The sequence below is a fragment of the Schistocerca gregaria genome, chromosome 2, assembly GCF_023897955.1.
Source record: "Schistocerca gregaria isolate iqSchGreg1 chromosome 2, iqSchGreg1.2, whole genome shotgun sequence".
Classification (NCBI taxonomy): Eukaryota; Metazoa; Arthropoda; class Insecta; order Orthoptera; family Acrididae; genus Schistocerca; species Schistocerca gregaria.
The window spans coordinates 252,905,282-252,928,556 of NC_064921.1; the positions used below are offsets into that span (position 1 = coordinate 252,905,282).

At 38.6% G+C, this 23,275-nt stretch overlaps 1 protein-coding gene across 6 annotated transcripts in view; it reads left to right on the forward strand.

Moving 5' to 3' along the window:
• Positions 1 to 20,227: 20,227 nt before the first annotated feature.
• The window catches only part of LOC126336802 (gastrula zinc finger protein XlCGF42.1-like), a 48,288-nt gene continuing 45,240 nt past the window's right edge, over positions 20,228 to 23,275 (forward strand). For 3 of the 6 annotated variants that reach the window (XR_007564997.1, XR_007564998.1, XR_007564999.1), the window contains exon 1: positions 20,483 to 21,127. Coding sequence is in view for 3 of the 6 variants with exons in the window: in XM_050000838.1 (XP_049856795.1) it covers positions 20,519 to 20,575 (57 nt within the window). In the remaining 3 variants the exon portion in view is untranslated. Of the gene's footprint in view, positions 20,384 to 20,450; positions 21,128 to 23,275 lie in introns of those variants that run through there. The other 3 variants (XM_050000837.1, XM_050000839.1, XM_050000838.1) reach the window with 2 other exon arrangements.

Here is a 23,275-nt window from a genome sequence, read left to right on the forward strand (position 1 = left end):
ACAAGTTAGACTCAGTGTGCTGGTCAAAGGGAATGCAGTGGGTGCCGATTTAGGTGTCCACATGTGCTACATGTGTAACGAATTGTAATCTATCCACGAAAGTTGCCTAAGTTAGAACTGAATGAGAAGTGATCGTATATAATCATTCAGATTGAAGGAACTGATACAGCGACAGATATTGATTCCAGGGTTAAGATCTATACCCAAAGACTGGAAAGTTGCACGGGTCACATGAACGTTCAAGAAAAGCAGTACGAGTAATCCACTAAATAACAGGCCCATATCATTAACGACGACATGCAGCAGAATTTTAAAATATATATTGTGTTCCAACATTACGAATTACTTCAGGGAGAACAATCTACTGACACATAGATGTTCTGCTTCGGGAGATTTGCGTGAGACAACACTCGTACCATTTTTTTCCAGATCTTCTCTGCCTGTGATTGTGGTTGATGATGATCCAAAGCCTCCACTGATTCTATAATGTCTTCTTTTGCTACTGGTTTCGGTGCGATTGCATAGTTCATCCCTTTAGCCAGAATTTATGTAGCTAAATCGCTCAAGGAGTGGCTCGAGAGGTTCACCATTGTTCATCGCACGTCCAGAATCGGTCCTTTGTTCGTTGTTACCCGTTGTAATTTGAATGGGGTATTGCCTTTTCTCGACGTGGAAGTTTACCATAGCCTGAGGGGAGGCTATGACACAGAGTTATAGAAAGCCCACCAACATGGACAGGTACCTGCACGCATCCTCCCGCCATCATCCCAATCAAAAGAAATGGGCCTTGCAATCTTTAACTAAGAGAGCCTACAGGATCAGCGATGAACACAATCTTAAAGCTGAACTACAGAACCTCAGGTCCATTTTTGGTGTCAATGAGGATGATACATAAAACTGTGGCGCCAAAGGAGGAAGGCATTAGGGAAATGCTGAACTAAACACGGAACACCGTCCTGCTACCATATGTACAAGGGGCTACTGTATCTCTGGGCAGAATTCTCCGTAGGGCAAGTATTAAGCCGATCTTTCGTAGCAACAACAAAATAAAAGACGTTCTAGGCTCGATGAAAGATACAACTGACAAGTTTCATGCCGCCAAAGTTTAGGAAATCAGGTGCGAATGTTGACAGGTGTATGTAGGTGAGACCAGGTGTAAAATAAGCACAAGGTTATCTGAACACGAGAGGTATATCCGTCTCAAACAATACAACAAATCAGCAGTGGCAGAACACCAGGAACAGTGTAGGATGAAGATCGAATTTCGAGAGGCCCACATACTGGCGAACAGCCGTTCAGTTTGAGAAGGAAGATTAGAGAAACTATAGAAATGAACAGAGAAGACGGGTCCGAACTTCCAGCGTCTTGGCTTCCAGCAGTGATAATTTTGCGGAAGGACAGTTCTCACAAAGCAACAGGGGCGCTGTAGGCCACAACGGCAGAGGGTACACAGAGCGCTGACCGCCCTAGTGGATACTAAGTAAGTAAACAATGCTACCCTGCAGTCGCAGCTCAGTTTGCCACCTTCCAATTTCCACCAATGGCAAGCAACAAAGGAAACTCCAATAGAAAACACCGATTTCCGCCATTAACAATACTCAATGCAAAGACCAATAAAAGAACACCTGATACCCTTCCTCCTCACCCTCATATCCAATGGCAGCACTCCTCCATAGTATATAAGCAACCAAACAAGTGCTCACTCAGCAGCTAGCAGTGCACCCTCAGGAAGGTATGTCTTGCAACAGACGCCGAAACGTGGAATTTTATAGTTGACAATGTGGCCTGAAACCCAGAAGAATTTTTTTTATGTGGAAGCCTACGTTTACAATCTCCACTTGAAGATTCTCTGGAAATTAAATATTTCTTTGGATGTCACTAATAAATAATAGAAACTATTAGACTGATCTGAGGGCATAGAACCAACTTGGAGGAAATAAGCTATATCAAACTTCTTCGAAGTTCTTACAGGTACCTCTTTCACTGTTTATTTTTGAGAATAGAAACTGCTAATATGCATAATTATCTATAACCTAGTAAAGTGGAAACATTCGCAGATGAAATCTCATAAGTCGTGTTTATTCACTGAGAGCTTTTACAACTACCCACACTGTATGATCACAGGAGTTTCAGTAACTAGTCACAGGGATGGAGGATTTTTAAACTGTTCTTATGATGTATCTTCTTCCATAATTAGTTCATTTACGACCATTTACATTTGGTTTGAAGAAAATTTCAGTGAATGAACAGATGATCATATAGAGACAAATGCTGATTTTAAGTATACAGTTATCTTTAAATATAATACTTATCATTAATTTTTTATCTTTGAATATGTTATTTGTCTGTTACAATATATATATATATATATATATATATATATATATATATATATATATATATATATGCTATAAAAGACATGCAATAACGTTTACCAAAAGAGAAAATGACTCATGAGACAGATCTTACCTCTGTGCTGAATACCTTTCATGTTGCATGTGTACCAAATAATACACCAATTTCTGCTGAAGTTATTTGATGTGGAGGTTCAATCAGCTGACAGCTAACTCCCCATAAGGTGTTAGAAAGCAACCGACCTCACCAGATTGAGTGGAGGGCTTTTTTAATCTTTAATTTTTCTATTTATCTTACACTCGTTCATTCACTTGCACCTGTTGAATTGCTGAGCTAGTTACTGTAGTTACTTATTTTTGGTATTCTGTGGTCTTAAATACTTGGCACCCAAATCAGGAAGGTGCACCCCTTAAGTAACAGCGATCGCAAATGGTACCAAAAGGGTGCTCATCACTTCCCTGCTCTGAGACACACATTTTAAGCAGTCATTCTTCCCACATTACATTTCAAATGGAATAGAAAGAAGTCCTAAAGGATGATTCACACTGGATTTCAAAGGAATGGGACATTAGGTGATGTCACTTTGAAATAAGACAGTATTTATGCTAGCTGGAACATCAAAATGACTTCAATTCGCTTAGCCCAGTAAACACATTGATATTGAGGTTATGACATACCAGCCATGATACTAGAAGTCGAAATGTAGTGTCAGAATCAAGCAACTAGCTGAGATAATATTTATTAATGGCTGAAGCACAGTGTGAAGAAAATGGTTTCTGGAGATGTACTATGAACGTGGATTTGTAATCAGAAAATGTTTAAAGAGAAACTGCATCGAGTAAATTAATATTATGCATTGTCACTGCCTGCACTGTCATTGCCACAAGCATCATTCTGCCCAAAACCAAAAGTGTTCCTGTAATACAATGTCCATTTAGAATGTCCACCGTAAAGTCAAAATTCTAACCATGTCTGACACACAAAAGTCCGGTATTAATACATCATCAATTGCACACCATTACTGCACACAATACTTCCTTTCAGATCGCCACACTCATGGGCCATCTGCGTCTGTCTGCCACACTATTCGACCCGACAACTATTGATACCTCTTTTCCTTTTCAGTTATTACTACACTTCTGCATATTGCATTTCGTTTCACACAATATACTTAATAACACTATTTGAAAGTCCATCAGAAAAAAATCTAGGTCTTAAACGCCAGGAGCTCATATAGAAAACAGCAAAGTAAACATAGTCACACTTCATGTTCTACATTATATAACCACATGAAAAATATTCTATATCATCAGAATTATATCTATGAAGTACAAGGTATTAAAAGAAAGGAACAAAATATATATCTCGTAATTAGTCATTGCATCACATGTGCCTTCCCCCTTTTCCCAAAAACCTCTCAAGATAAAATGTCCTTGTCACATGCAAGTGCAATCCACCTAAAACTAGTTATAGTATTTGATTATGCCAATTTTAATTTTAAAATTACAATTCACAACATACAGCCTCAGTAGTCCAATATATCATTAGATTAGATTAGTTTTCGTTCTATAGATCCGTGTTGAGGAGATCCTCATGGATGTGGAACATGTCACTAATGAAAAAGTATGAAATGTATCCAATAATAATGAAAGAGTATGTTAAAAACTTCTTATCTGAGAATATCAAAGGTTCAACGATTAAACATGTCACCGTGTTCATGACCCCAAAAAGAGTAACATGAAATATACACACTGGTACAAATAGTCAAGCAAAAGAATCAATTGCCATAAATTTACAACCTAAAACTGAAGACACATACAATCAGTTCTTTTCATACATTATAAATTACACAACACTTTTCATTACACCTTTGAGTGTCTTTACTACTGCTTCACACTAATGGACCTATATCAGTGAGTCCCATTATAGCATTTTTTTAAATGTATACTTGAATGTTGTCTGTCATTAAATTCCTTTACAAATTATCATTGTATATGTTTATCTTATAACATGTTGCATCTCTTGGAAGTTATTGCTTCTCATCATATGCTGTTAACAACTCAAACTCTATTACCATATTACTAATTAAATATCTCATCATATTTCCAAACCTCCCACCCCATCTGTCAGCTTACTTTTTCATTATTCCAAATCACAGTACTACAAACTCCCACGTGCAGGAACTCCTCTTTAACCATTTCTTTCGATTCAGTCATCAACATTGTAATAAAGTTGTCCAACTTCATACTCAGTTCTACCTTCAACACCCAATCATCAAATTTACCTTCTTGTCTTTCAAGGCAAAATTATACACTCTACCTCAACTCACTCCTCCTTGATCCCAAATATTACTCCCAAAAACAATTCCCATATTAGTCAAATTCATTGTTTTGGTCACTAGTATTATATGACTTCAAATCTACTATATTCTTAAGACTAATTTTCTTCTTTGACTTTGGGTAAACTAAACAGAATGCATGTGGGTATGGTATACTTGCTACCTCAAATGGACCTTTACATACATTAAAAAATTTGGAAAGCTCATTATTTATATCTTTCGATTTTTCATATGTCTTCACTAAGACTAGATCTCCTACTTTAATATCAACCTTCTTTATTTTATCATCATGTCCCCTCCTCCTTTCCTCCAAATTCTTTTCAACCAATTCTTTCATTCTTTTCTTTTTCTCGTCTAAACTTATTTCCTCTCTGTAGGAAAAAGACGATTTCTCCTCAACAGAATCCAAAGATCTCTTCCCCTTCATAATCTCATAAGGAGTAAATCCCGATACATCATGACTTACAGTATTCATTACATCCTCAATATTTTCCACAATATCTCCGCACGAACTATGGTTGTTGCTACACTGTGTATGGCACAGTCTCCCAATTTCCCTCATATAATGTGATGCAGGATTTCCTGCAGGATGGTAAGTTGACGTATATATTACTGTTATTCCTTCAAGTTCTTACTCATAAACTGTGCCCCGTTATCAGAAAGTATGGCCTTTGGTTTACTTCAAGAAATAGTTCTTTACTGATTTAGTCAAGAGCACTTTGCCATTTGGTTTGCACAAAGCATAGAGTTTTATAAATTTAGAGAATACTTTGAACACTACAAAGATATAAGCAAAACCTCCTTTTGTTTTCGGAAAGGACCATAAAAAATCCCTGCTAACAATTCCATTTAGTCATCTGGTTTGCATTTTACATGGTATGTCTGCACATCTGATTAGTAACGTTTGCTCTTTGACATTTGTACATGTCTTAATATGGTTGTTTACTGTCCTCATCTTGTTGTCAAAAATTACACACTCTTTCAATTTTTGTATACACTTTGTTGCTCCTGTGGTTCCATAACTAAAATGAATATAGTCAACTATATCATCTATGTACTCAGTGGGCCAACAGACCTTCCAGTCATCTGAATTTTCATTAGTTCACCTAAATCAAACCCAACCATGCGCATTGTAATATTTCGCCCATTTATTATTAGTACCTGGCTTACCTAAGTCCCTGTTTATCATTTTCCACATTTCATCATGATTCTGATATCTCCTCATGTACTTACAGGTGCCTTCTACTTTTCCTTTCTCCAGGTTCTTGTTGTTGTGTTCTTCTGTCCTGAGACTGGTTTGATGCAGCTCTCCATGCTACACTATCCTGTGGAAGCTTCTTCATCTCCCAGTACCTACCGTAGCCTACATCCTTCTGGATCTGCTTAGTGTATTCATCTCTTGGTCTCCCTCTACGATTTTTACCCTCCACACTGCCCTCCAGTACTAAATTGGTGAGCCCTTGATGTCTCAGAACATGTCCTACCAACCGATCCCTTCTTCTAGTCAAGTTATGCCACAAACTCCTCCCCAATTCTATTCAGTACCTCCTCATTAATTATGTGATCTACCCATTTAATCTTCAGCATTCTTCTGTAGCACCACATTTCGAAAGCTTCTATTCGCTTCTTGTCTAAGCTATTTATCGTCCATGTTTCACTTCCACGCATGGCTATACTCCAATCAAATACTTTCAGAAACGACTTCCTGACACTTAATACTCGATGTTAACAAATTTCTCTTCTTCAGAAACGCTTTCGTTGCCATTGCCAGTCTACATTTTACATCCTTTCTACTTCGACTCTCATCAGTTATTTTGCTCCCCAAATAGCAAAACTCCTTTACTACTTTATGTGTCTCATTTCCTAATCTAATTCCCTCAGCATCACCTGACTTAATTCGACTACATTCCATTATCCTCGTCTTGCTTTTGTTGATGTTCATCTTATACCCTCCTTTCAAGACACTGTCCATTCCATTCAACTGCTCTTCCAAGTCCTTTGCCCTCTCCAACAGAATTACAATTTCATCGGCAAACCTCGAAGTTTTTATTTCTTCTCCATGGATTTTAATACCTACTCCGAAATTTTCTTTTGTTTCCTTTACTGCTTGCTCAATACACAGATTGAATAGCATCGGGGAGGGGCTACAACCCAGTCTCATCAACCACTGCTTCCCTTTCAAGTCCCTCGACTCTTACAACTGCCATCTGGTTTCTGTACAAATTGTAAATAGCCTTTTGCTCCCTGTATTTTACCCCCGCCACCTTCAGAATTTGAAAGAGAGTATTCCAGTCAACATTGTCAAAAGCTTTCTCTAAGTCTACAAATGTTAGAAACATAGGTTTGCCTTTCCTTAATCTTTCTTCTGAGGTAAGTCGTAGGATCAGTATTTCCTCGCGTGTTCCAACATTTCTACGGAATCCAAACTGATCTTCCCTGAGGTCAGCTTCTACCAGTCTTTCCATTTGTGTAAAGAATTCGCGTTAGTATTTTGCAGCTGTGACTTATTAAATTGATAGTTCGGTAATTTTCACATCTGTCAACACCTGCTTTCTATGGGATTGAAATTACTATATTCTTCTTGAAGTCTGAGGGAATTTCGCCTGTCTCATACCTCTTGCTCACCAGATGGAAGAGTTTTGTTAGGACTGGCTCTCCCAAGGCTGTCAGTAGTTCTAATGGAATGTTGTCTACTCCCGGGGCCTTGTTTCGACTCAGTTATTTCAGTTCTCTGTCGAACTCTTCACGCAGTATAGTATTTCCCATATCATCTTCATCTACTTCCTCTTCCATTTCCATAATATTGTCCTCAAGAACATTGCCCCTGTATAGACCCTCTGTATACTCCTTCCACCTTTCTGCTTTCCCTTCTTTGCTTAGAACTGGGTTTCCATCTGAGCTCTTGATATTCATGCAAGTGGTTCTCTTTTCCCCAAAGCTCTCTATAATTTTCCTGTAGGCAGTATCTATCTTACTGCTAGTGAGATAAGCCTCTACATCCTTACATTTGTCCTCTGACCATGTCTTCTTAGCCTTTTTTACTTCCTGTCCATGTCATTTTTGAGACGTTTGTATTCCATTTTTGCCTGCTTCACTTACTGCATTTTTGTATTTTGTCCTTTCATCAATTAAATTCCGTGTCTCTTCTGTTACCCAAAGATTTCTACTAGCCCTCGTCTTTTTACCTACTTGATCCTCTGCTGCCTTCACTATTTCATTCCTCAAAGCTACCCATTCTTCTTGAACTGTATTTCTTTCCCCTATTCCTGTCAATTATTCCCTTATGCTCTCCCTGAAACTCTGTAAAACCTGTGATTCTTTCAATTTATCCAGGTCCCATCTCCTTAAGTTCCCACCTTTTTGCAGATTCTTCAGTTTTAATCTACAGGTCATAACCAATAGATTGTGGTCAGAGTCCACGTCTACCCCTGGAAATGTCTTACAATTTAAAATCTGGTTCCTAAATCTCTGTCTTACCATTATATAATCTATTTGAAACCTTTTAGTATCTCCAGGGTTCTTCCATGTATACAACCTTCTTTCTTGATTCTTGAACCAAGTGTTACCTATGATTAAGTTATGCTCTGTGCAAAATTCTACCAGACGGCTTCCTCTTTCATTTCTTAGCTCCAATCCATATTCACCTACTTCGTTTCCTTCTCTTCCTTTTCCTACTGTCTTATTCCAGTCACCCATGACTATTAAGTTTTCATCTCCCTTCACTACCTGAATAATTTCTTTTATCTCATCATACATTTCATCAATTTCTTCATCATCTGCAGAGCTAGTTGGCATGTAAACTTGTACTACTGTAGTAGGTGTGGGCTTCGTGTATATCTTGGCCACAATAATGCGTTCACTATGCTCTTTGTAGTAGCTTACCTGCACTCCTATTTTTTATTCATTATTAAACCTACTCCTGCATTACCCCTATTTGATTTTGACATTCCACTCTCCGATCCATAGAACGCCAGCTTTCTTTCTCTTGAGTAGTCCCCGCCCGGAGATCCGAATGGGGGACTATTTTACCTCCGGAATATTTTACCCAAGAGGATGCCATCATCATTTAACAATACAGTAAAGGTGCATGCTCTCGGGAAAAATTACAGCTGTAGTTTCCCCTTGCTTTCAGCCATTCGTAGTACCAGCACAGCAAGGCCGTTTTGGTTAGTGTTACAGGGCCAGATCAGTCAGTCATCCAGACTGTTGCCCCTGCAACTACTGAAAAGGTTGCTGCCCCTCTTCAGGAACCACACGTTTGTCTGGCCTCTCAACAGATACTCCTCCATTGTGGTTGCACCTACGGTACAGCTATCTGTCTCGCTGAGGCACGCAAGCCTCCCCACCAACGAAAAGGTCCATGGTTCATGGGGGGGATTCTCCAAGAACTCCCTTTATATAGACCAATTTAACATGTTCCTCACATACTTCCTGATTTTGTTTCTCCATCTTCTCCCAATGGTAACTTTGAAAAAGCGTCTGCTACTTTGTTTTATGTGCCCTAATCGTATTTTATTTCAAATTCAAATTGTTGCATAAACACTATCCACCTCGTCAGTTGTGTATGCATCAACCTAAATTTCTTAAAAAATATGGGATCTCTGTCATCAGTGTAAATGACTGTTTTATTGCACCATAGGTAGTCTGAATGTTTGGAATTCCCAAATTATGGCCAGAGCTTCTTTTTCAGTCACACTGTTATTTCTTTCATACCTCCTTAATAATCTACTGGCAAAACCAATTGTTCTATGATCTTCCTTTTCATCATCTTGAAAATTTTGAAATAATTCAACTCCACTACCATAACCACTAGAATCAGTTCCCAGACAGAAAGGTCGACTAAAGTCCAGATCCTCTTTCAAGGCCTCTTTAAGGTAGTTAAATGCTCCTTCACATTCGTCCATCTATACAAAAGGTACTTTAGGACTTAACAATTTGTTTAAACATGGATTGTTGGACGCTTGTCCAGACACAAAATTTCTACAAAAATTACACAAATCTAGGAGCGACTTCAACTGCTTCTGAGACTTTGGAGATGGACACTATTTAATGACTTTTATCCATTCAAGGTCAACCTCAGTACCAGCAGTAGACAAGATTCTACCCAAGAATGTTATTTCTTATCTTACAAACTCACATTTCTTAAGCATAATGGTCATATCCCCTTTCCTCAAAGCTTGAAAGGAACTCAACTCTTGTCCTAATACTTGGATGAGGGCCACAATGAACAATGACACACTAATATTTAAACAAAATTGTACCATAGTCTATTGGTAACATTTTTCATTTACCAACAATGCAGTATATTTTCTATACTCCTTTGCAAGTTGGACTTGTCAGTGTCCAGATGTCAGATCAAGACTGTTTGTATAATTCATATTGTAATAATTCTGCAATATTCCATCCATATTCTCAGGGCGATCGGTCTCTCAACTCATTATGGTATTCAACATCCTAGCATTTATGACCACTCTCGCACTACCATCTTTCGGCACAATAGCTATAAATGAACTATTGTATTCACTTTTACTTCTCTGTATAACACCACATTCTATCATCCTCTCAATTTTCTTATGTACTGCTTCTCTCAAAGTGAATGGTATAATGGTATAGGGGAAGCTTTTCTTGCAAAGGTTTCATGTGGTTTCAGATTTACTTTGCATTCAAAGTTCTTAACTTTACCTGGTTTATCTGAAAACACTTCTCTATTCACCTATAGACCTTCTCTTAGCTCATTTTTCTGTGCTCACTTCACCCTTCTACCTAGTCCTTTTTGACCTTCGACTCTTCTATTGTTCCTCTTTCATCTTTATTACCACCACTGTCTAGGTTCAATTCTAAATTCCCAATGTCCAATCCTATTGGCCTCACTCTTAACTTCCATTGTCCTACTAAATTATTATTATCTATCATCATAGCCTCAAAATTCATATTTATTTCTGACCCTCGATTATCAAAACTAATAAAACCATCTCCACATTTAATTTCTGCTTTGTAGTCTATGAACCAATCCATACCCAAGATAATATCCACACTCAGACCAGGCACTACAAACAAGTTGCATACCAAATCTACACCCCCTATCTTCAATTTTAAAATAAATCTGAAGCTTAATAACTTTACTGAGTTTAACTGTGGCACCTATTATTTTTAAGCCTAACACTGGTACATCCATTACCTCATTACTATATTTTGTACAATTACAGAATTCTTCAGCTACTGCACTAATTTCACTCCCTGTATCCAACAGAGCTTTCTCTTCCCTACCATAGCCTCTTAATTTTACAAATGGTTGCTGAGTTTCAATCTCATCAACATCCTCTTCTTGATGTAATAAATCTCTTTCAATGTTGCCATGTTCCCAATCTCTACTACATAATTTCACATTCACATCCTCTCATGATTCCTTCCAAATCGCACATAAACTCATCTTCTTCTCATTATATCACCTCCTCTTATTACTGATGATAAATACATTTACTCTCTGCTCTTCCTCTGTACCTATACCATGGTTCATAGAATTTACTTAAGTCTCTGCCTCAATAATTTTAGAAATTTGCCCTTCTCCTTCTATATCATCTCCCTGCAATCTACCACATAAGAGAAATGTATCTCCTTGTACTCCTTCTTCTTCCTCTTCACTACAACTACTCTTCTCCCTTTATTCTCCCTCACTTTCAGCACTTTCAATTAGCATAATGTTACCTTCCTTATCTCCATCCCCCTGTACCCCTTTACATTGTTTAATTCCTTCATACTTAAGAGAAAACATTTCAATTCACGACCCCCAGACTCAGAAGACATAGTTGCTGAACAGTTCAAAGAAATCTTGAGTCTGATTGCAAATAAGAACCTCTCTCATACAATTATAGTCGGTGGTGACTTCTATCTATCCTCGATATGCTGGAAAAATTATACACTTAAAGCTAGCAGCATTCATAAAACATCATCCGAAATGTACTGAATGCTTTCTCAGAAAATTATTTTGAACAGTTAGTTCACGAGCCCATTTGAAGCCTAAATGGGTGTGAAAGCATACTTGACCTTTTAGCAACAAATAATCCTGACAAATAGTGAGTGTTGTGACAAATACAAGGATTAGCTTCAACAAGGGAGTTGCTACTAGGCTGAATACTGTAACACCTACAACTGTCAAAAAGAAATGCAAAGAATATCTATTTAAAAAAGTTGATAAAAATGCTCATAACGCCTTTTTAATAGACAGTCTTCATTCCTTCCAGTCTGATTATGTAAGTATAGAAAAGTTGTGGAATGTTTTCAAAGAGATAGTATCAACAGCAATTGAGAGCTGTGTACCACATAAATTAATAAGTGATGGTACTAATCCCCCATAGTATACAAAATTGGTCAGATCGTTGTTGCAGAAGCGACGAAAAAAGCATGCCAAATTTCAAAGAACACAAAATCCCCAATATTGGCAAAGTTTTGCAGAAGTTCAAAATATAATACGTACTTCACTGTGAGATGCTTTTAATAATTTCCACAACGAAATTCTGTCTTTAAATCGCAGAAAACCCAAAGAGATTCTGGTCATACTTAAAGCACACCAGTGGCAAGATACAATCAATACCTTCACTGCACGATAACAACAGTGAAGTCACTGATGACAATGACACTAAAGTAGAGTTATTAAACACAGTTTACCGAAACTCCTTCACCAAAGAAGATGAAGTAAATATTCTTGAATTCCAGTCAAGAACAACAACCATGATGAGAAACATAGAAGTAGACATCCTCAGTGTAACAAAGCAGCTTAAATCACTTAATAAAGGCGAGGCCTCTGGTCCAGATTGTATACCAGTCACATTCCTCTCAGAGTATGCTGATAAAATAGCTCCATACTTAGCAATTATATACAACCACTCGCTCACAGAAAGATACGTACCTAAAGACTCGAAAATTGCTCAAGTCACACCAATACCAAAAAAGGGAAGTAGGAGCAATCCACTGAACTACAGGCCTATATCACTAACGTCGATTTGCAGTAGGGTTTTAAAACATATACTGTATTCGAACAATATGAAGTACCTCGAAGAAAACGATTTCTGGACATACAGTCAGCACGGATTCAGAAAATATCGTTCTTGTGAAACACAACTAGCTCTTTATACTCATGAATTAATAATTGCTATCGACAGGGGATGTCAAATTGATTCCATATTTTTAGATTTCCTGAAAGCTTTCGACACAATTCCTCACAAGCGCCTTCTAATCAAACTGTGTACCTACGGAGTATTGCCTCAGTTGTGCAACTGGATTCATGGCTTCCTGTCAGAAAGGTCACAGTTCATAGTAATAGATGGAAAGTCATCGAGTAAAACAGAAGTAATATCCGGCGTTCCCCAAGAAAGTGTTATAGGCCCTCTGTTGTTCCTGATCTGTATTGATTAGGAGACAATCTGAGTAGCCATATTAGATTGTTTGTAGATGCTGCTGCCATTTACTGTCTTGTAAAGTCATCAGATGATCAAAACGATTTGCAAAATGATTTAGATGAGATATGTATGGTGCGAAAAGTGGCAACTGACCATGAATAAAGAAAAGTGCGAAGTTATTCACATGAGTGCTAAAAGAAATCAGCTAAATTTCGATTATGCGATAAGTCACACAAATCTGAGGCCTGTAAATTCAACTAAATACTTAGGGATTACAATTACAAATAACCTAAATTGGAACGATCACATAGATAATATTGTGGGTAGAGCAAACCACAGACTGCGATTCATTGGCAGAACACTTAGAAGGTGCAACAGGTCAACCAAAGAGACTACTTACACTACGATTGTCCGTCCTATTCTGGAGTACTGCTGTGTGGTGTGGGATCCGCATAAGGTGGGACTGATGGATGACATCGAAAAAGTACAAAGAAGGACAGCTCGTTTTGTACTATCGCGAAATAGGGGAGATAGTGTCACAGACATTATACATGAATTGGAGTGGCAATCATTAAAACAAAGGCATTTTCCGTTGCGGCAGGATCTTTTCATGAAATTTCAATCACCAGTTTTCTCCTTCGATTGCGAAAACATTCTGTTGGCACCCACCTACATAGGGGGAAATGATCATCACGATAAAATAAGAGAGATCAGGGCTCGCACCGAAAAACGTAAGTGCTCTTTTTTCCCGCTTACCATTCGAGAGTGGAACGGTAGAAAGACAGCATGAAGGTAGTTCATTGAACCCTCTGCCAGACACTTTACTGTGAATAGCAGAGTAATCACGAAGATGTAGATGACCTTCTGATTCTACATCATTTATATCATTAACTTATGGCACTTTCTTCCAATCAATGAGTTCTGACTTTCACACCTCTTATCACCATGATTAGCATTATCCATATTATACATCACTAAACATCTTTCCTCATGGTGACAACTGGCAACATCAGCGGACCCAGGCAATCGACCCATCCAAGCATAGGCCCTAACTGTTGAGGGGTACTGTTTTACACATGAGAACTTCCCCATCTACCACGACTTATGTTATTACCTCTAAAATCTGATTGTCCTCTTCCTCCTCTACCTCTCACATTTACTTGATTCATTCTCTTACTTTGCTCTCATTGTCCTGATAACTTTCAGAATCTCTGGTTTCATTAAATGAACAATTAGTTTGCAATCTATCCACATCCCTCAATCTATTCTGAAAATCTTTTATATTGTTGTTATGCCCTATTAGTCCACACCTCTTACGATTGTGAGAGGTAACTTCCCCATTAGCACCTCTATAGTATCCCTGTCAGTCCAGGTACTGCCCTTATGTTTCAGTCTATTAATCCATCTTTCACAATATTCTCTCATACTCTCTCTGTTTCTCCTATCATATCAGCTGGAGATTGACTATGACTGTGAATCTGTAATCCGAAAATGTTCAAAGAGAAAGTAGATCAAGTAAATTAATATTGTATAAACCCCAAGAAACCATTTTACTTCTGGAAACTTCAAAAGCCAACCTCTGTATGAGAAGTTTCTCAATTCGATTAAAATTCTGATTATAAAATCCTTTGATAGTGAAAACAGTACATAAAACGCTCTGAAGTTAATTTCACAAAAATGGTCACACTATACTGTAATTTTGCTTACCAGAAAAAGTTAAACCCAGATAAATTTACATCTAAACATAAATGAATGGAAGTATGATGTTAAGTGACATGTAAGCAAACATCGCTTACTTTGACGGATGATAGGTTTAAAGTTCCCTCTAATACATCAACTTGAACCAATGGCGAGTAAGCTACTTCTTTGTAATTGGTCAGTGTAAATAACTTTAATGGCGGGTGCCTCAACTTGCAAATTTTTCCACATTTCACAGTACACCACACAAATTCTCCTGTCTACACTACTGTATATACATGGTGAAGCACACCATTCCAAAAGACACACACCACATAATGCAACAACTAGTACAATTACACTGAAAAGCAAAAACAATTAAATGATGGCAATAACTACAACTGTCTTTACAATACACTACTATACTTTTATTTATTGAGAGAAACATTGAGAGGTAATCTGTTACAAAGCAGAAAGAAATTAAATTGGTTACAACTGTGTGTTTCTCGAAAGGAGGAATTGTTTTCAGTTTTATCTGCTCTGGGTCAGCGTGATGTGTCGACGGTGATAGAAGCAGTTTATAGTTGCTGATATGAATCCTACAAGTTCACCCAGTCGTGTCCTTAGCATTGATACATCGTTTTTCCTTGCACCCTGTTTTGGCTGGTGCTGGTAATAAGTTGCGAAGCATCCATTTGTCGTCGGCAGGAACAAAGTTACTGTTTATGCAGCACTTGAAGAACATATTAGTTCAACTGCAACTTTCACACACAATAGTTTGGCAGAGTCCCTACATCATGTTTAAATTAACATTCCATTTGCTATAATTTGCCGAATGTGAATTAAGATAGCCCACCTGTTGTTAATATCCATGGTTCACGATAACACTGTTCCTGCAAAACCGGTCACTTACACAGCACCACAGTTCACAGTTTCCACACTGGCAGTTAATGTTTCAGCATATGTCATAATTCGTGGTCAAGAAAAACGAGCAATATTAAATTCACAGTTTATGTATTGCAGTTCAATTCTAAACCGATGACAATACTGTCTGTTCACGAGTGCATTGTCACTGCCACAAGCATCATTCTGCAAAAACCAACAGCATTCCGTAATACAACGTCCGTTTAGAATGTCCATCATAAAGTCAAATTTCAAACCGTGTCTGACACACAAAAGTTCTGTATTGATATCCCATCAAATGCACACCTTTACTACACACACTACTTGCTTTTCTACCGCCTAGCGCACGCGCCATCTGCGACTGTCTGCCACACTGTTCAACCCGACATCTATTGATACCTCTCTTGCTCCACAGTTCTTACTACACTTCTGCCTATTGCATCCGTTTCACACGATATACTTAATAAAACTCTTTGAAAGACCATCAGAAAAAAATCTAAGTCTTTATACAAGGGACTTGTATAGAAAACAGCAAAGTAATCATAGTCACACTTCATGTTCTACATTATATAACCATATAAAAATATTCTACATCATCAGAAACATATCTATGTAGTACAAGGTAGTCATGGCATCACAACAGACGTAATGTACATCGGTGGGCTGAAGCAAACTTTATAATTGATTTCTTGATTAATTTTGTTTGTTAAACTGGAGTGAAACAACATTTCAGAATGTCGACATATGTATGCGGTGAACATTAATAAAAATCAACAAATTGCAGGGATAGATACCTGACTAGAAATGGAGGAAAAGAGGCCCTGCAAACATGTGTCCAGAAATGTATCATTGCCACAGTAGATCGTGCTCACGAATGAAGGTTCCTCTGACAAAGTGCCGTATGTTCCTTGTGTGTTGCAGTCATTGTGATTGATGCAGCATCCTGGAAGTAGCAGAATGATCCAATATTCATGTTGGGACCAAGCCAAAATGGTGTTTCTGTACATCTACATTTATACTCCGCAAGCCATCCAACGGTGTGTGGCGGAGGGCACTTTATGTGCCAGTGTCATTACCTCCCTTTCCTGTTCCAGTAGCGTAGGGTTCGCGGGAAGAACGACTGTCTGAAAGCCTCCGTCCGCGCTCTAATCTCTCTAATTTTACATTCGTGATCTCCTCAGGAGGTATAAGTAGGGGGAAGCAATATATTCGATACCTAATCCAGAAACGCACCCTCTCGAAACCTGGCGAGCAAACTACACCGCGATGCAGAGCGCCTCTCTTGCAGAGTCTGCCGCTTGAGTTTGTTAAACATATCCGTAACGCTATCACGGTTTCCAAATAACCCTGTGACGATACACGCCGCTCTTCTTTGGATCTTCTCTATCTCCTCCGTCAACCCGATCTGGTATGGATCCCACACTGATGAGCAATACTCAAGTATAGGTCGAACGAGTGTTTTGTAAGCCACCTCCTTTGTTGATGGACTACATTTTCTAAGGACTCTCCCAATGAATCTCCACCTGGTACCCGCCTTACCAACAATTAATTTTATATGATCATTCCACTTCAAATCGTTCCGTACGCATACTCCCAGATATTTTACAGAAGTAACTGCTACCAGTGTTTGTTTCGCTATCATATAATCGTACAATAAAGGATCCTTCTTTCTATGTATTCGCAATACATTACATTTGTCTATGTTAAGGGTCAGTTGCCACTCCCTGCACCAAGTGCCTATCCGCTGCAGATCTTCCTGCATTTCGCTACAATTTTCTAACGTTGCAACTTCTCTGTATACTACAGCATCATCCGTGAGTAGCCGCATGGAACTTCCAACACTATCTACTAGGTCATTTATAAATATTGTGAAAAGCAATGGTCCCATAACACTACCCTGTGGCACGCCAGAGGTTACTTTAACGTCTGTAGACGTCTCTCCATTGATAACAACATGCTGTGTTCTTTTTGCTAAAAACTCTTCAATCAAGCCACACTGCTGGTCTGATATTCCGTAGGCTCTTACTTTGTTTATCAGGCGACAGTGCGGAACTATCGAACGCCTTCCGGAAGTCAAGAAAAATAGCATCTACCTGAGAGCCTGTATGCAATATTTTCTGGGTCTCATGAACAAATAAAGCGAATTGGGTCTCACACAATCGCTGTTTCCGGAATCCATGTTGATTCCTACAGAGTAGATTCTGGGTTTCCAAAAACGACATGATACTAGAGCAAAACACATGTTCTAAAATTCTACAACAGATCGACGTCAGAGATATAGGTCTATAGTTTTGTGCATCTGCTCGACGACCCTTCTTGAAGATTGGAACTACCTGTGCTCTTTTCCAACCATTTGGAACCTCCCGTTCCTGTAGAGACTTGCGGTACATGGCTGTTAGAAGGGGGGCAAGTTCTTTCGCGTACTCTGTGTAGAATCGAAATGGTATCCCGTCAGGTCCAGAGGACTTTCCTCTGTTGAGTGATTCCAGGCACGATGAGGGAAAAAATCGAGAGGCAGCACAGATATACCAAGAAAAGTATCCTCACAGACACCAACCACATCACACAACATTTCTAGCCCCTTTTGGGCGCTTGTGTGATCATGGGTCCCTTGAGGCAGATGAATTGAAATTTGGAAATTTGTGGTAAGGACTATGGGATCAAACTGCTGAGATCATCAGTCCCTAGGCTTACACACTAATAGGCGGCCAGGTGGCCGAGCGGTTCTAGACACTACAGGCTGGAACTGTGAGACTGCTACAGTCGCAGGTTTGAATCCTGCCTCAGGCGTGAATGTGTGTGACGTCCTTAGGTTAGTTAGTTTTAAGTAGTTCTAAGTTCTAGGGAACTGATGACCTCAGAAGTTAAGTCCCATAGTGCTCAGAGCCGTTTGAACCATGTTTTTACACACTAATTAATCTAAATTCGACTAATTTATGCTAAGAACAACACACACTCCCATGCCCGAGGGTGGAGTCAAACCGTTGGCAGGGGGAGCTGTGCGAATCGTGACAAGTTGCCTTAGACCACGTGGCTCCCTCGTGAGGCAGATGAATGTGCAAGGAGGCAGCAGACAGTGTGTACACTAGATTTGGAGGATTGATTTCTGCCTCTCAACCTTTCATCTCCTTGGCTGTACACAATACCATCTTGAATTGTTCCCGACTTGAATAACAGACCATTCTACTGCTTATGGTATGTTGTGTCAATCACATAGCCTAAGATATGTAAGGAACACATGGCATTTGGTTAGATGAACTTTGAGTCGTCAGCGCCATATAATGTGACAACAATGCATTTCTGGACACATGTTCATAAGACCTTTTTTCCTTTATTTTCAGACAGTAATCCATTCCTGCAGCTTGTCGGTTTTATTAATGTTCATCCTACATATCATCAAACAACATTTGTAAGGGAATTCATAAAGCCTATTTACCTGATCCATTTCTTTATTACCTGCATAACAAATAAAATGAAAAACAATTGTATTTTTCTGCTTCAATAGCGGTAATTTGTTCGCTAAGAAGTCATTTAACGAAAATTACTTCATCAGCATATGTTCGTTTTTATAACGCTGTAGGTGTCAGCTCTATCCAGTTATTTTAAAATTACATCATTTTTCGCTTTCAGATATCTAGCATTTCTTGGGAAGAAAACTCAATGTAAAAAAATACAAAAGATGTCAGGGAGCACTGGGAACGCTTCATGACAAAGCAGAAGGATAAAAATAAAACCTAAGAAGATGAAAAATCTGAAAACCCACTGCTATAACATGAGCAAACACTTTAGAACATAGCGACAGCGATGAAAATAGGTTAACTATCGATGTTAGCAGACAACTACACCTCAACATGAACACTGTTTTCCCTAGAAACCTCAACACTGATGTCCTAGTTCATGCTGTTCCACTGACAGCATGTGTGAGTATCGTCATCTGAAGTGCAGTGTCTATTTAGTACGTAGTACATCTACGTCTACACCTGCATCTATACTCTGCAACTCACCGCGAGATGCAGGGCAGAGAGAACTTCCCACTGTACCAGTTAGTTAGCGTTTCATCCCTTTCCGTTCACAAATGGAGTACAGGAAGAATGACTGTTTGAATCCCTTTGTGTGTGTACTAATTACTGTAATCTTAACTTCACGATCCCTGTGTGAACGTTATGTAGGGGGTTGTAGTGTACGACTAGAGTCATCATTTACAGCTGGTTCTTGAAACTTTGTTAATAAACTTTCACGGGATAGTTTACGTCTATCTTCAGGGTTTTTCCAGTTCAATTCCTTCTGTGGATATGTCACACCCTCCCAAAAATCAACCAAATCTGTGACCATTCGTGCTGTCCTTCTCTGTATACGTCCAGTATCCCCTGTTAGTCCTATTTGGTATGGGTCCCACACACTTGAGCAATATTCTAGAATCGGTCGCAGGAGCGATTTGTAAGCAGTCTCCTTTGTAGACTGATTGCACTGGTCCAGTATTCTACCAGTTAACAGAAGTCTACCACCCGGTTGATCCACAAGTGAACCTATATGATCATTCCAGTTCATATGCCAAGAATTACCATCTACCATACACTTCACTGTAGTTTACACAGTATGGATGTTGGTATCCATCGTAATGCTTAAATTATGCTGTCCTGGCTAAATTTTAAAGATAAAGGCAAAAGGGGAAAGAACTTGGAAAGAATATAACCACCTCGTCTGTGGATAAAAGGTAAGTACTTGTACAATCTTCTGTCTTCGAAGTAGAGATAACTGCTTTGAATTTAATGCGGCATCTTTGCTCGAACCACGTGTATTTATTTGTAAACAATACAGTGTTTAGGTAGGGTGTGTTGGAGATCCAAACATGGGGAGAAAACGTCGACGTGATCCACTTGACCAGGAAATATCCATTGTTCCAGAGGTAAATGGCAAGCTGAAGTATCGTGAATGTAATATGAATGCTGTTCTCCAAGATTTCTCCGTTTTGATTCTTCCAAACCAACGACACGCCTACGTCGTTTACGCCCATAACAGACCGCAAATCGTTTCCACACAGCTGTAAACTAATACTTACATGATGAAACTGTGTACCGAAATATAAAATGTTGTTTCATATAATGGCTAAGTTACGTTTTACCATCTTCTTAGTATGTGACTATATGTCTAACTGTGCTTTTAAGTATCTTGTTCATGTTTGACTCTCTGTTTGTATTTTTAAATAGAAGGTAAATTGTAAACGTTTTCTTATTTAAGATTGTGTGGTGTAAAATAAAGATACACAAATCAAAGATGGAGCGCATAGGGTGTAATAACAACGTGATTTGTCGATGACAGCTGTAACCGAGAACAAATTGCAGGCAGAGATCATCGAACTTTCAGAAGGCTGTAGTTGTGTCAACGTACTCAAGTGACTGGATGTAGTATATCCTGAATGTGGGTAGATCTCTCATGGCCGAGGTAGGGAAATCGAGAGGTAAGCAAATTTAGTGACTCAATCTGAGAGTTGTAATCTAAATTTTAACATATTTGGGTTCAAAGAACTGTCATTAACAATCTACTTGCCTTAGTATTGTTGTTGCGTGGCGGTTTTGTTCATTGCATTATCAGTATGGCCATTTTGGCTCCAAAAATTTTGTAAAAACAGGAAGGTATTCCTCATGCTTGTTGTAAGTGACCACTGATGTGTATTATTTTGCTACAACATCCAGTTTCAAAGCTGTATCTCGTATGTTCACTACTGAAGTATGTGCCATAAAATCATAGTATTGTGGGTACATTATTAATTGAGATTTACCAACCACTGTAAACTATTTCTAGCTCATTGTCAACTTTAATTACCATACAACACTTTTTAGGGCTTGTCTAAGTAAATTTTAACAACAGAGTTACCTGCAGTTCAGTTTAAAATCTGCTCTAAAACAGCGGTGTATGTTAGCCAAGACTGGCAACGACCAAAAAGCAATAAATAATATCAGTCATATTCATGGAATTATAACTGGACTCGCATTCGGAAGGACGACGGTTCAATCCCGTCTCCGGCCATCCTAATTTAGGTTTTCCGTGATTTCCCTAAATCGCTTCAGGTAAATGCTGGGATGGTTCCTTTGAAAGGGCATGGCCGATTTCCTTCCCCATCCTTCCTCACCCGAGCTTGCACTCCTTCTCTAATGACCTCGTTGTCGACGGGATGTTAAACACTAATCTCCTCCTCCTGCAGGTCAGCAACCTTACTCACGCCAAATATTAATTTTGAATGAATATTTTATAATTGTTGCAGATAAGCCATAACTTTTTTTGCAGAACTGGATATTAGCAGAGTGAGGAAATATAGTGTTGTGTTGTTTTGTGAATTACAAATATGGCTTGGTGTGGGATGTACAGGGGCATCTTGAGTTGTTTACTGCCGTTTTTTGCTTAACTGTAGGCCTACTCTTTAAAATAGGTATAATTGTTAGCAGGTGTATGAATCCCAAATTATTTCCTTAGTACCATCAAAATCTAAGTAATATATTGAAATATCAGAAAATTTTGGATGGAAAACAAACAATATATGAGAGAAGCCTGATTTACAATTTTAAAAAAGTGCTGGGCAATAGATTTAATATTATCTATCACAAATGAGAGGTAGGCCTATTGGCTATAATGTTTTTACTGTAATAATTAGTAGCATTCAGCTGTAATTTATGTTGTACACACAGTTCAACAGCGTATTTAGCTCATGAAGGTAAAACACTGAAAAGTCTACCAACATAATAGTGTCATCAACAAAATAAAATGGAATAAAACACTGAGCCGTTGGCAGGATAGTTTTGCTGTCAAAGTTACACTCTCTGTGGCATCCTGATTGGCTAGCGCCCTCTGTTTAGGACGCCTGCAGCTCGCAAGGTGAGACTTGGTCAGTGGCAGAGGGAAGACAGCACACGGAGCATTGCGAGTAGTCAGTCGGCTCTTGGTGTACTGCGACGATGCACAGTGTTGACATTCTGGCACCTTGGTCTGGCAGCAAGTGGAACTTGAGCTAATTGTGGTTATAAATTTATCAAGTGAAATTTCACGTCATTGGAGGTTGTTTAATGAAGTATTGCTTAATATTAACTGGGATTGTCACCCTATAATGTTTAACACCTCTTCCTGCATTTGGCACTGCCCAGTGCTTGGCTGTTGGTTTTAGTATTTCGATGAACTGTGTATTAATACAGGGTTTGTGTGTTCTAGGTGCCATTATTGGTGTACACAGGCCCTCCTCCCTGTTGCTGTCATTGGAGCTCTTGAGCACGGAATTCAGACACATGGCTGATGTGAACGCCAAACATCAAGAATGTGCTGATTCCTGTGTATATCTTTCAGGCTATCATAACATCATATTTCCGAATGTTTTCCATAATTCATGTATTTATGAGATCTTGCTATTGGGTATTTTTGAAACGTAATAGCTTTTGCAAATCATTATTTTGCATATTCACAAGGCCTAATAATTGACTTAATTTCACAACTAGTGAGCTCTGATCTGCAGTTATGTTAAAGTTATGTTCCTTTAAAGTAATTTTTTATTAATTTAAAGTTGAGGCCATAGGGCTGTTTTTCTTTTAAAATTTGCAACTTATAAAGTTTTGCCAAGATT